We start from the raw sequence: 14668 nt of genomic DNA, 5'->3' as shown, positions 1-14668 counted from the left end.
GAGGCATCAGATTGGTCGGAGTTGACAGCTCTGTAGGTGTGGACCGGCTCATCGTCGGAGCCCATTAGCGGCACCTCCTCCTCATCACTCTCCTCTCGTTTTATCTCCAGCATCACTGCATCCCCCTCTGAGCTGAGGGGTGGTACATCCCAGTACATAGCCAGGACCACAAACTGAAGCAGCACCCACAACAAGCACATGAAGATCTGAGAGCAAACAAGGGGGGAAACAAGAATGTTCTTATATCATTGCTTTAACCCCATATGCTAAAAACAATGCAAGACATTGTAAACACTAAGGTTAAGGTCCTTAGAATGATAAAACATATGTGTATCTTAATTAAATACCTAAGAATCTGTAAATCAGTTTAGAAAAAAACATATTTACAAAGGAGAAAAAGATGACTTCATTCTCCTTTTCCATACCAGCCACTTAAAATGAGGCCAACAATGTCTGATGTTACTATTGTCAAGGACAAAAACCCTATTTCTCATTATGAGATTTCATCCAATGTTTTGATTCCTGTTCTGAAAATATATCCTAGTAACTAGCACTACTTGTGATGAAACGCGTCAATAGTCCATAACCTTGTTAGCTCATAGAAGCTAGTTAGCTCATAGAAGCTAGTTAGCTCATGGACTATAACTAGCTGACAAGTTAAAGCTTGCTAACTAAATTACAGGACAGAATAAAACATGTCACACGGAAGATAACAACCCACCCATGGCAATGTTAGGGTGCACCAATAGATGAAGATATTCCCCCAGTAATAAATATGTTGTTCTATTATTTGAAAGTTTAGTCCGAGACAGAGGGGAACAACAATGGAAATGTTAAACGATCGTACCGGATGCTTCAATGTTTCTTTTATGGAAATTCCTTTTAAAATAGTTCAACCTCAGGAGCACATAGGTGTTAATGTGAGATTTTGGGAAAAACGCATTAAATAATAAAAAATGTCCCGCCTCAAATAAAAAATTGTAATGCTAGCTGGGTTAGCTACAGTGCTTAAAGATCTCAAGTACTGCGACTGATTTCAGGCATAGAGTTTTAATTTCATATAATATTTAAGTGAATAGGCTCAGGCTAATAAATAATGTGTTGTGCTAACTCTCCAACTGAGATTGGCTAGGTCGTGAAAAGAGATATACGTAAAATCTGACGCAGGTAGCATATTTTGCTGTTGATAAAGGAATTCAATTGAGACAATGCAGACCAAAACAAATGACTGGTGTATATGGCCAACACAGTCTCACGGCAGTTCGTGTTAGAGTCACAAAATGAATCTATTGATTCGTGTTCACGATTTCCCCATTTTTTTCATGTCACAAAGAAAGATTTTAAAAGCAATGTAAATAATAACAAATTAGAAGGAAAAAGAGATTTAAAAAAATACAGATTTCAGTATTCTGAGGCTCTGAGCCCCATTTTTTTTCCTCGAGGATGGCAAAAAAACTCTGACATTATACTATTTAAAATAAAAGGGTTAGGGTTAGGCTTAGGGTAAGATATTGAGTAAGAAAATGTTTTTATGAACCACACAGCTTCCAGTCTTCCAAGACCCGACTGGACAAAAAGACGTGGTGCAGGCACGAAACACACTACCAATAGAAATACATTGCTTTTAAAATCCTTCTGTGTGACACGAAAAAAATGCGAAAATCGTGTTGGTGAACACGAATCAATAGATTAAATACATTTCATGACTATAACACGAAATGCCGTGAGACTGGGTTGATATGGCACCATAAAGTCAAATGATCGTACATTTTTGGGACTTTGGGGCATTACTGAACATGTCGTAAAGAGGGGAAATTGTCTAAGTAACTATTGTAGGATACACCTGAAAATCCAAGAGGGAAATAACACAAAGTGTAGGGTATATTAAAAACGTAAAAACTTCATTAGGCCTACTTTTGAGAGATCATTTTAAGCAGGAGATCCAGAAGCCCCCTGCCCCCAACCTTGCTACTCCGCTGCTTTTTACAACATCAAAATCCTAAAACACTATGAGGAAAGCTAAAGTATTTGACATGTGGAGGAGAGAATTCAAAATATAAAGCAACCCTGGCACAGTGCAATGAAGAGATGTGTCGTGCTGTGTCAAATTATGTGGGAAAATGGAAGTAGTCGAAGTAGCTTTGTTTTATCTCATTTAAGCCTCATCCGTCCTACAGGTGTTTTATTCAAAGGCTCCTGAGATGGAAATAGATTGATGCCAGTTGTTATGGGGCTGAGTATCGCTGCGGGAGTTTTGTATTCTTCTTACTCAGAGCAGAACAAAGAAAGAAGATACAATACATGTGAGACAGTAGGAGGGCAGAATGCAGAGGTCTATGTCTGTTGTTTCTGTATTCATGAGGCTTTCGGAGAACCTTATGGCGCATTTCCACTGCAGGGCCTCGCACGTCTTAGTACGGTATAGTTAGGTCTTGGTAGGCCAAGCTCACTTTATGCTGCGTTTCCATTACAGTTTAGTAGCTGGAGCAGTAACTATAGTAACGCAGTTTAGGCGGAGCCGTGACGTCATCTTCAATGCGAACCACAAAACCAACATCAGCCGTTAGCTGTTAGCCCTCAGAGCTCACAGCTCCTCATATCTGTTCAGAAACTAGACAAAAGTTAAACAAGTACAAACCACAGACTGTCTGTGTCATGGTGAATACAGTCACTGGTTTATTTATGTCTGTATAGGCCGTTGTTGTGAGTGTGGACGGTCGGAGCATATACTGCGTTAGCTTAGCCACAAAACACACATTTTAAAAGGTTTTTTGCCTGCCGTCTGTCTGCAGACTTGTCAGAGCATTAATTCATGGTTTTTACTAACCGGTATTATCAGTATGTTGTTACTTCGGCATCATTGTGAGATAGGGCTGCAACAAACGACTAATTTGATAATCGATTAATCTATCGATTAATTAAACGATTAATCGACTATTCGGACTATTATGCCTTGCACAATTTCTCAAACGCTCTTATTTAGCCATCAACTTTTAGATGTAGCTTGAGGTTGTTTTAGGCATGTGGAAACTAACAATGAAAACAATAAAGATGAATACTTGATTCAAAAATACATATATTATCAATTAACAAATTGTGAACAAATTGTGAACAAAATTAACATTGCTTTTTATTTAAATTAAATAAATAATATTTCACATCAAAAGAAACAACAATGGTATTAAATAATGTGATAACAGAACTGTAAACAGAATAGCTGAAACTTTAACAAAATAAATAACTCAGTTACCTCTAATCATTAACCCTTGTTTGTATAATTGAGTTAACTCCGTGTGTTGCTGACGTGGAAAAGTTACTCGTGGATGGGGCTACAGAGCTACTAGAAAGACAGTGGAACCCGGTGCATTTCTCCGTCTGGATGTGGGGCACTTTTGCTAAATCTTTAGACAAATTGCTCGTGTTACCGCCCTTACATGCTAAACTCTGATTGCACTATTGGCAATGAGCATTGTCCACCTCAAGACGGGTAACATTTAACCACACCTTGGAGCGCTTCTCTCCGCCATCCCCGCCGTGTGTTGCTGCATGTAGCAGCCGCGTGTGTGTAAACTGCCCCGCCCCCTCGCACACAGACGGGAGAGAGAGATCTCGTCTGGATTGGAAAGATCGAAAATACATCATAGATGCATTTGTTTGTCTTTTTGCATATTAGAAACGAGTTGGCAACACTAAGACTGCAATATAATGTTTATGTAGCAATAATAGATATGACATGTATTTTTTAAATGTCTCCAGTACTGTGAGGAAATATTTGTATGTATTCATGTTAGTAAACTATCAAGATGCTTAAAAAGGGAAAATGATTTGGGTAGAAAACTGTGAACTGTTTTTGGGGCCTGTGAACATTTGGTTTTTTGAGGACAAAGGAAGAGGGGGAAGGTCAGGAGTTAACATACAGTCATCTCAGATCCCTGTGATAATGAAGCTAAGCCACTGGGATTGGGGAATTTAAGATGTGAGGTGTTGATAATAATTTGGGCAGCCAATCACTGGTCTGGAAGGGAGGCGCAGATAACTCCTCCTCTGGTCAGCGAAGTATTTAGACAGGAACCCCGCTGTGTGCCCTCTCTCTCTCCTCTCGCTGGCTCACGTGAGTATCAGGTAAATGTGGGATCCCACAGATAAACTGTATTTAATTTGTACTGTATTGATTGTAATGCATTGTTTTATTACCATTAAAGTGGATTATTGTTTAACGGTTACTTGGCAGCAGTGAATTCCTTCCTGTAAGAATAATCAGCATGTTTAGGGACGCGAGGAGATTTAAGAAAGCGGACGAGTTGTCCACCAAATCTCCTAACAGTACCGATAACGTTGGAGCTTAACGGCGCGTAAAACACACGTGATGACGTCACCAACGAATCGACGACTGAATTAGTTGGCAACTAATTTGGTCATCGATTTTAATCGATTAAGTCGAATAGTTGTTGCACCCCTATTGTGAAACGTGTATTACAATTAAATCACGGTAAAATATATGTTCATTTTGTTGTAGTTGTAGCCCCCTTGCCAGCGATTCTCTCTGACCATTCAGCAGAGTGTTTACGTCACTAGTTTAGCATATTCAGCCTGGTCTTGGCCCGGTAAGAACCTCGATTTTGGAGGGCCAGAAAAAAGGTGAAAAAGTAGCCCTGAGCCGGAACTACCCCTAATGGAAAATAAACGGGCCGGGTTTGGCACGGCACGCTTAAACCTTGCTACGCGCTGCAGTGAAAATGCGCCATTAGATTCCTAATTATCAGGATGCTGTTACCCCAGGAGATGTGTATTTGTTCACAACGAAGGGCCCCAGTTTGAAATCACACAGCCGCAGGAACAGGTTGAACGCCGGCCCTGGAGAGACAGGGGGAGAAACTTTAGAAACAGAGGATGTGTGGAGACAGGGTCCACCACCTTAGTGATTTATATTGAAAGTCTCCTTCTCAGAGTTGAAAGTGAACATCAAAGAATATATCACATCCTCCCCAGAGACTGATATCTCTCAGAAGACAGAGGGGGGTGAAATTAAACTGACCCACAAGCAGGCCGGCTTGTCGGCATGCCATGATGGCGGCGAAGATGCCGGCGCGCTCGTCCGGTCGCGTGCTCCGAGTCAGGAAACTGAAGATGGAGGAGCCCGCTCCCGCACCAACACCTGAGAGGGAGGCCTCATGTTACACCTCCACACGCTGATACCATGGATACTGTACATGCTTTCAGTTTTCTTTCATGTGTGTGTGTGTGTGTGTGTGTGTGTGTGTGTGTGTGTGTGTGTGTGTGTGTGTGTGTGTGTGTGTGTGTGTGTGTGTGTGTGTGTGTGTGTGTGTGTGTGTGTGTGTGTGTGTGTGTGTGTGTGTGTGTGTGTGTGTGTGTGTGTGTGTGTGTGTCACCTGCTACAAGCCGACTGCCTAACAACAGCCATTTTGAGTATCCAAGAAAATACATGAAGTTACCTGAGGAGAAAAATCATCAGGCTGAGTAATGCAAATTCAGAGTGAAGACATTTTGAAAATACTCCACCACTATTGGACAGATAGCAATGGTGTTTTTTACCCAGGTTATGAAGCCAAATTACCTTTTGATCCGCTGATAGTTTTTTGTAAAAAGCAGAGTCGGACGAAGTACTCTATTTTTCGTTTTTAGAAATACCACAATAATAATAATAATAATAATTAGTGCTGTCAAAATTATCGCGTTAACGGCGGTAATTAATTTTATGAATTAATTGCGTTAAAATATTTAACGCATTTAACGCATGTGCAGAATGGCCCGCCCCATACGTGCCACCAGTGGCAGCGCCAGGGTATGGCATTGGCTGGGGTAGGCGACACCCATACCAAGAAATGGCTTAGCCCCACCATGAAAAATGATGTTAAAGTAAGCAAAATAAAGTCTGCCAACTCGCGCGGAGTAAATTGCACAGACAGCAGTTAGTCAGATTGATTTCAGTAGCCACGGTTTTGAAAACTTTTGTCACGTAGTGATCGTCTTCTCAATAGAACATCTTTGATAACGGCGTGGTGTTGTTGCAGGAAGTCCCGACGCAGAATACTTTTGCTGTAGTACAGGGATGCAGATAACTGGTACGCAGCAGAGCCATTTAATAGAAGAGTTACGACATCTCCGTTCACTCCAATGGACCACTTTTTTACAGCAATGGCGGATCGTGGAGCCTCTCAATCGTTCCCCGGAAGTTAGCGCCAAGGCTGGCAGAGCTGTGGAGTTGCAGCATAATAGACCGTTCTTGACGGACTTTTAAAGGTAAGAAGAAGTTTAAAGATTTATATTGCGGATATTATCAGTACATCTGATTCTAATGAACATGTGTATTAAAGGATGTCAGTGGATTATCCCTAAATTAGTAGAATTAGGGAACGTTTACAGATAACAGATTAAGCTAGCATACCGAAGCAAGTTAGCAACACACGTTGAACAGCCTTTCAATTGTAAATTCCGTTCTCTTAATGTCATTTCGTCCAACATGTTGAATTAGAGAAGAGGGACTTCTAAACGGGATTGTATGCGGGGGTGGAGGGAGTTAAATATTAGATAAATATAACTTTGGTGCGTTTAAGAGCGAGTGTTTTTAGCAGAGCCATATTGTGTCCTTGTGATTCTGTTGATTATTACCTGTCTGTATAATGTTGCAGCTGATTCTGGATTGATGGCAAAGGGAGAGGGACTTAAGTGAGAGTGAAAACACAAGGTACGTTTAATACTACTGTGTTATATAAGTAAGCAAACTAAACATGTATTCTATCACTGTATTATATAAGTAATCTTGTTAGTAACCTACTGTATGGCAGGTGGAGGGGCAGTGATGTTACAGGTGGAGGAGCAAAACTGCAAGACTGCAAACTCACAAGACAGAGAAATCAAGGTGTGTTCTCCAGAGAAGAGGTTGATTTCACTTCAATTTTTTTATTTCATATTTAAAAAAAAAAAAACTTGAGAACTGTAACCAAGACAACTGTAACATGAGTAGAGAGCCACCAAGGTTTTTCAAGTCCCTCTCTTACTCCATTTTGCCAACCCAAACTTCCAGGTACATGACGGGACACCTTGCTTGTTTTTGTTGTTTGCGCTCCTCTGGCTGGGTGCTGGCAGGTGGAGGGCAGTGATGTTAGCTGGGTGCTGGCAGGTGGAGGGCAGTGATGTTACGGGTGGAGGGGCAGTGATGTTAGCTGGGTGCTGGCAGGTGGAAGAGCAATGTTTAGTCCAAATATTTCCATTGCAACGGCTAATGGAAATGATTGCAGCTGTGGATCTGTTTGGGGGTTGCTGGATGTGGTAGCTTGGCTGCTGTTGTTCCTTTTCACCTTTTTGGATTGGCTCTTGCTTCCAAAATGGCCATCTTTTAATTTGATTTTTTTTCTGTCATTTCTGATTTGTTTGGCCTCAATTCTCAGCCTCAGCCGTATGAATCTTCTAATGATTTGTGTCTCCTCATCCCTTCTTCCCTCAATCTTTGAGACTAATGTAAGTAGAAGACATGGCACTGTACATTTTCGAACATTTTAAATATTATACCACTTAAAAATAACAAATATTACTTTTGTTACTAAGAGTTCATACTTATTATACCTGTGTCACCTTTCACACTATAGCTGTGATCATGAGCGATGGGCTTTGTAGATACAGGTCCCGGGGTGAATCGTGGTGCAGGGACCCTTCTCTTTTTGACCACAGGGCGATGCACGGAGATGGTGGGTATAGCCTCTGCTCTCAGCCTAGTCTTGCCCTTTTTTGTCTTGACAAACTGGTCTGCATCAAAATGTGCCTGCGGACGCGGAGTGACTTGAGGTTACTTCACACACAGAACAACTCAGTTTTGTCTGCTCACATACATATTCCATAGTGGTTGAATACACAGTATTAGGAAACACTTTATACTTACTGGACATGTTATACTCATTATATACTGTATATAAAACATGACTAAGAATGTGAGACAACTTTATAGAAATTCATATCACATCTGTTACTGATGCCATTTGTCATACTTTGTTAAACTCACAAATAATAAAGTTCCATAACTTCAGTTGGGAACAGAGACCACACCTTATCTCCCCAAGGCATTTCCCATCCAATAGGTGTGCTGTGTGTATAACCCTTTCTCCTGTCTGTTACTCCCTCTTTCAGCACAAGAACCAGAGGGGGATTCAATGGAGCCTGAATACCTGCACTGAGACCCTCACCCTGCACCCTGAGTCTCAACTCTGTGTTTTTCAAGCCTTTCCCTGTTTTTTTGTATTAAACAAAACATTAAGCTTTCCCAATGGTGTGGTTTTCGTTTTGTGAAAAAGTGCAAATGCAGTGTTTGTATATAATTACATCACATATTGTGTTGCTGTTGGTCGTGAAATTGCTCCTGCTGACTTGAGCCAGCCATTTTTTCCTCCGCTCTGTGTCAGTGGGGAAGCCGTACATTCATACTCCTTTCTCTGAGCGATTGGAGCATCCCCAGGCAGCACAGCAAACCATGGTGGCGACGAGGAGGCAGCACAGCAAACCAGGACAACACGGAGGAAAAAGCACCGACAAACTGCATGATATGCTATTCAATGTTTATTGAACTCCATGTATTTACAATGGATGTTCCTAAAACAACACATTTATCATCATCATGCTGCTGCTGCTGCTGCTAGTCCTTTGATAGTCACCTGTCGGTCTCCTGTCCTTTCTGAAAGCCATAAAGATGACATTAGTCATTTAGATAACTTGTGTCCTCAATTACCAGGGGATTACTGAAACTACCATGAATTTAAGAAAATGGTAGAAATGAATCCAATCTGAATTTTAAAGTATTACTTTAGATCCCCTCCCTCTAAATGTATCAAACATTAGAAAGTGATGCTCCTGAATACCATACAAGTTTAAGAAGATAATATTGGTTTTAAAGAATTCAAAGCTATAAATAAACAGCAACAGGCTCTTTAACCAAGGCACTGTTAGCCACATGTAAACTAGTTGTTCCCACTAATCCTAATATTATCACTTAATATTAGCAAATTCTATTTTATTTTTTAAAACATATTGATGTAAATACATACACATATTGATTTGTTGTATAAATATTGCAAATCAAAAACTTTATTCACTAATAATTACCAAAAATCGTAGTTCTATCTCCTGTTATCAATGCATTCACATTGCCCGCCATGAACTTCCGGGGAACGATCCCTCGTCTACATGAACCACGTGACGATAACCGTTTTTGGACTTCCGGTGTCGTAACTCTTCTATTAAATAGCTCTGGTACGCAGGTTATGTACTCTGAAATGCGTACCGTCACTTGTGTCACAAAGCGCATTTGCGTACCGACGTACTTGTGAAGCTTTTCCAGAAGGCGGTTAGATCACCGGACGCCAGAGTCGGGCTGAAGTCGAATAGTCCATTTAGCTTAGGAACCTTCCTAAAGGAGTGAAATGACCCGGAAGTCCTTCAGTGGCAGCCATGATAAGTGCCGTTCGAATTCTCTAGAATGATGAGAATGAAAGGAAAGGAGGTTTCAAACTTCCTTTATAACCTCCTTTAGCTTAGGAACCACTGGACCTCCCTAACCGACAGGAGAAGCGAAAATGCTGCCCCACAATGCCTTGCAGCTGCAGCATTTGCTGTCACTCAACAGTCAGCCGTTCACGGAAACAACCGATTATGACCGAGAAATGATATCATGAAAGTTACGGTGCTTATTAAGCTTTTTAAAACATAGGTGGTAAATTGCCAAAGTGCTTTGTTTTGAACGTTCATCAGTATTATATTCAAAAAGAGAAATATGAATGTTAGTTTTCACTGAAATTATCAAATAAAGTCAACATTTCAGTCTTTACTGAGCTGTGTGGTTTGTTCTACTTTTAAAAGATGTTTGAATGGTGATATACACAGTGATAGATGTTAAGGACTAACGTTTATAATAAATACATCTGTATTGATTTTAAGATCTTTAGTTCATACAATCATACGTATTGGGATCATTTGTATTAATGTGGACCGGAGGGAGAGGGTGACGAGCATAAGTTTCACTTTCCTTTTTTATTTCAATTCCAACTTTGGTCCTGAAGAATATGTTTCTCTGTTGTCCACGTTCATAAAGCAAAGCAGCAGCATCAGAGCACGGTGGAGAGTCTCTAGATGAGTTCACAGTATTCCCTCGTTCTTATTAAACATCCATGTTGTAGTCCGCTGTATAGAAAATTGTGGTTTCCATAGTTTCCCCACAGCAGCAGACGCACACAATGACGTCCGCTGGCGCATCATAAACACGTCGGATAGTGAAAGTGCATTCGGATTCTCTAAAGTACCGCAGTCTCTTCTCCTAAGTCCTTTTGAATTCTCCTATCCACTATCCCTTAACCCCGTGACGTTTCACTCAGAGGTCAAGGAATAGACGATAGGGTTAGAACTTAGGAGCTGATTTTTAAACTATCCGACTGCAGCCTCGGTCTCCGTGTGCACAGACAGGGCTGCTGTTAACGTCGGTCTGTACAACGGACTTGTGCCAAAACTAGCCCACCGACTGCGGAGAGAGACTCCCCCCCTTCACTGGAGAACTGCGCTAAAACAGCTGATCACAACGTTCACACTCTGTGGTCACGAAGTACTCCACTAGCCCCCCCCCCCCCCTCGACTTTCCTGAAGTACTCCACTAGCCCCCCCTCCCCCCGTCGACTTTCCTGAAGTACTCCCCCGTTGATAGAAATCAACACGTAATGAATTAAGACCCCACGGTTTGATGATTGATAGGTGTGTGTGGGCTGTCTTTCATTTTGACACACAGAAAAATGTTATAATAAACATAGATACTGTATGTTAAATGGATATATCCGCCTTCTTTCATTTATCTTTCCATTTCCACAACAATATACATAAATAAATGGCATATTTTGGACATAGTTCGAATGGTGATTAATCATGATTAATTAATTTTTAAGCTGTGATTAATCTGATTAAAAATTTGAATCGTTTGACAGCCCTAATAATAATACATGGGACTTTTATAGCGCTTTTCATGAAACTCAAAGACGCTTTGATGTAGAAAGTACTCCAATACAAGTATTATTAGAATCAAACTATACTTTTATACTTAAAAAACAAACAAGTTAAGGCACTCATTGTATAGAATGGCCCATTTCAGAATCATATATTTGAACACTGAGTATAATCATTGAACAATTAATGTGTTTTAATATAATTAATGTTTCAGCTAATAAAGTTGAGCCATTTACTTCCCTTTTTTTCATAGGCATTTGTTATTTGCATAAATGTATAGTATGGTATAAAAGATTTAATAGGTGAATTATTGACAAATCACTAAGAAAGAGAACATTACAAAAATAGTGACGACATAAAAACAAGCAACAAGGTATTCCCAAATAATCTAAACAAACCCATATAGCCTTAATGTATACTTCATAAAAGGCTAAAATAACTAAAAAACATTTCATTCGGTTATTTTACTGTAAATAAAGTTTAGGTGGAGCTACTTTAAATCTATAATAAATTATACATCATAGTTTATTAGTTGTTTAATAGCTCTTATTATAATTAAAGGTCCCATCATGTGTTTTTACGGTTAGTACCCGTCCCCTTGTGTGTTATGAAGGTTGTTATGCATGTAAACGGTCTGCAAAGTCACAAACCCTCAAAGTACACCCTGTAGCGAGTAAAACTCTAACACAGAAAATACGTGTCTATGCTGCCCCAGAACGCCTCGTTGCAGATTTGTCTTTTTCCATTTTTTTCTTCCGGGGCCTATTGATGTCACTAAGTCTGGACCAATTGGCACACAGCTATAGAACAATAGGCACACCCTCTGCCAGGGCGGACTCCTGAGCAGCTCAGGCCCCGCGAGGCCCCCGGAGCGGACAGTGTGAGGTGGATTTCCCGCTGTGTTTAACCAGGAAACGACACCAGTAATCCACCTCACACTGTCCGCTCCTCAAACCCCACAGGGCGGAGCAGCGAGCATGGCACCCACGCAGGAGCTCCAACAAGGCGTTTAGGACAGAGAGTGAATACACATACATGCAGATATACAGAGATGCTGTATGAGAAAACCAATGTGATTTTGGAACATTGAACAACGTAAATCTATTCTAGTAGACCTCAACAATGGAGTTATGATCAGTAGAAATGGCCATGACATGGGACCTTTAATAATATTCAAAGTAACTAAAGCTGTCAGATAAAAGTAATGGAGTAAAAAGTGCAGTATTCGCCTCTGGAGTAGAAGTACAAAGTAGCAGGAAATGGAAATACCTGTGCCTTAAAATTGTACTTTAGTACAGTACTTGAGTAAATGTACTTAGTTACTTTACACCATTAAAATCATGCCAATAGCTCCTAAATTCTGACCATAGGTTCTGACTCTGTCATCATGTGATTTGTCTCGTGTTGTATTGCTCACCGACGATCTCAAATAGATTTGAGAAGAGGATGATGGTCTTTGTAGTCTTGCTGCGGTCCGACCACAATCCGAAAAGCGGGCCGGTGAGCAGGCCGCTCAGACTGAAGGCAGACAGACCCAGGCCCAGGAAGTAGGGGGGGGCCTCCAGAATCTGCAGATACCTCCATATTGTCGGCAGAATGACGGCTGACCACCACAGAAGGATGGAGGAGGAAACAGAGGGAAGATGTGTAAACAACAAGCTTTGTTTACCCACAAAAACATATCTTTCTATTAAATATCAGACAAAATTCTAGGCGGATTCTAATCTAATGAGTTTTTTATCTCACGTCGTCAAATCCATAAAGCTGTCAGATTCCACCTACCGTACTCGATGCCGCTCAGCATAAATATCAGTCCGATGGTGAGAAAAGTTAGATTCCTCTTCTGCTGATTATCCATAGCGACTTTTTTCTGCCTCTTTTTTATACACAGACCTCTCGCTGCGCATGTTGTTCAGAGATGTTGTTCAGAGGCATAATCAGATAACAGGACACACTGTGAGTCCAATTACAACACAGACCGCGGAAACTGCAAGGAATTTGTCCCGCCATTGTGCGAAGTCATTTCAGAACTTCTTTGAAAACCGTCATCACACGAGGCTCAGCAGGGGCGAGATGTGAAAACTGAATATATAAAATATCTGCGATGAAAAAAACACGGTCCAGTTTGAGATGTTCCCATTAGGCTTTTTGTTAAAAATGGAATTCTGTTTGAGGCCCGTCGGAGGAGCAGCGCCACGCTGTCAGCCTCACGGTCAGGGCAATGTCTCCAGTTACCAGGTGGGGTAAAGTGCACTGAGCTTCATCAATATTTAATCGTGTTTTCTCCGGTTTCATCAAAAGCACCCGATGCTTGGCACCGGGAAAGGCTAGTCACTGTGACCTTTTTACCTGTGCTGGACTATGGTGATCTGATGTATATGAATGCACCTGCCCATTGCCTGGTCAAGTTAGATGCTGCGTATCACAGCGCTCTGAGATGTGTTACTAACTGTAAAGCACTTACTCATCACTGCACCCTGTATGCCAAGGCAGGTCTGCCTTCACTAACTGTACGGAGGCTCAGTCTCTGGTACATGTTCATTTATAAAGCCATGTTGGGTAAACTACCTTTTTATATCTGCTCTCTGATCTCTCGACGAATTGAAAGTACGTATTGCCTGAGATCTCATGATGTGGTTTTATTAAATGTGCCAAGTGCTAGGACTGCCTTAGGGAAGAAAGCTTTTAGATGTGCAGCTCCACTAAATTGGAACAGTCTGCAAACCTGTTTAAAACTGAGCACTTTGGTTCCCCTGCATCATTTTAAAACTCGGCTGGGTGACATGCTGTTTGATACTCGTGGTACCTGTCACTGTAAATAGAGTTTTGTAAACTGTACCCTGTACATTATGTTGTATGTCATCCTTATTGTTGTTCTGTTGTTTGTATGTTACATGTGTAACTAATGTCCTGCAGGTCACCCTTGAAAAAGAGATATTTTGATCTCAAGGGGCTTCACCTGGTTAAATAAAGGCTACAAACAAACAAACCCGATAACACCCGATAGCAGCACCCGATGCTGCGAAGAAGAAGAAGTGAAGAAGTGTGCCAGACTTATCTTCCCCCCTGTAGGTTAAAACTGTGAAGAACTTTGTACAAAAGAGACTCGGTTATTCACAAACACCATACATCACACACAGTAATAAAAAGATATGGGTGGAATCAGATAAACTATGTGAAGCCGTACCCTCAAAGTGCAGTAAAAGGTTATGGGAAATATTCCCCAAAAACAAAACGCTGTATTGTATTAAATAGTGAATACAACATGACATCGCTGTCTGTTTTATTGAACGGGTGGCTCGATGTTCAAGCTGCTGTGCTTCTCCTAGCCCTGGGCTTGTTATAATAAACAGAACTGTCACCACGTTAATACCTCCATGTGTTTTTCCAGAAACCCATGAATAATACAGGGTGTTTGAGTGTTTGAATAACGCAAATACACTCGCTCAGCATCTTGCACTCGTGTCACACGGTGCGGGGACAATCTGAGAGGTTTCAGCTCAAATAGGCCTGCAGGAGAGGAAATGTGGCAGAACACACATGTTCGGATCAGTATCTCTGTCATGTAAACATTTCCGAAAATTCAGCTTTTATTCAAATTATAGAGATTTCCTGCTTTACCCAGTTTTCTTATCATAATGTCAACATCTTTGACAATTGGACTGAAGAAAAATAC

The 14668-nt window shown here is 41.0% G+C and overlaps 1 protein-coding gene and 1 long non-coding RNA gene across 2 annotated transcripts in view; one reads left to right on the top strand and one right to left on the bottom strand.

The window, feature by feature from the left end:
- LOC117462166 (major facilitator superfamily domain-containing protein 8-like) overlaps window positions 1-12850 on the bottom strand; it is a 14341-nt gene extending 1491 nt beyond the window's left edge. The window contains exons 1-6 of the mRNA XM_034104253.1: window positions 12775-12850; window positions 12410-12595; window positions 5391-5453; window positions 5036-5155; window positions 4775-4854; window positions 6-206 (exon numbers count right to left, since the gene is read on the bottom strand). Of these exons, the coding sequence (XP_033960144.1) occupies window positions 6-206; window positions 4775-4854; window positions 5036-5155; window positions 5391-5453; window positions 12410-12595; window positions 12775-12850 (726 nt within the window). The remainder of the gene's footprint in view (window positions 1-5; window positions 207-4774; window positions 4855-5035; window positions 5156-5390; window positions 5454-12409; window positions 12596-12774) is intronic.
- Window positions 6102-8235, top strand: LOC139435579 (uncharacterized). Its single transcript, XR_011644810.1, has 6 exons — window positions 6102-6261; window positions 6651-6706; window positions 6807-6880; window positions 7410-7479; window positions 7608-7706; window positions 8143-8235. It is a non-coding gene; the product is annotated as an uncharacterized lncRNA (long non-coding RNA).
- Window positions 12851-14668: the final 1818 nt, after the last annotated feature.

The sequence above is a fragment of the Pseudochaenichthys georgianus genome, chromosome 17 (assembly GCF_902827115.2).
Source record: "Pseudochaenichthys georgianus chromosome 17, fPseGeo1.2, whole genome shotgun sequence".
NCBI lineage: Eukaryota > Metazoa > Chordata > Actinopteri > Perciformes > Channichthyidae > Pseudochaenichthys > Pseudochaenichthys georgianus.
Note: the sequence above shows the minus strand (reverse complement) of the source record. Positions and strands in the feature narration are given on the sequence as shown.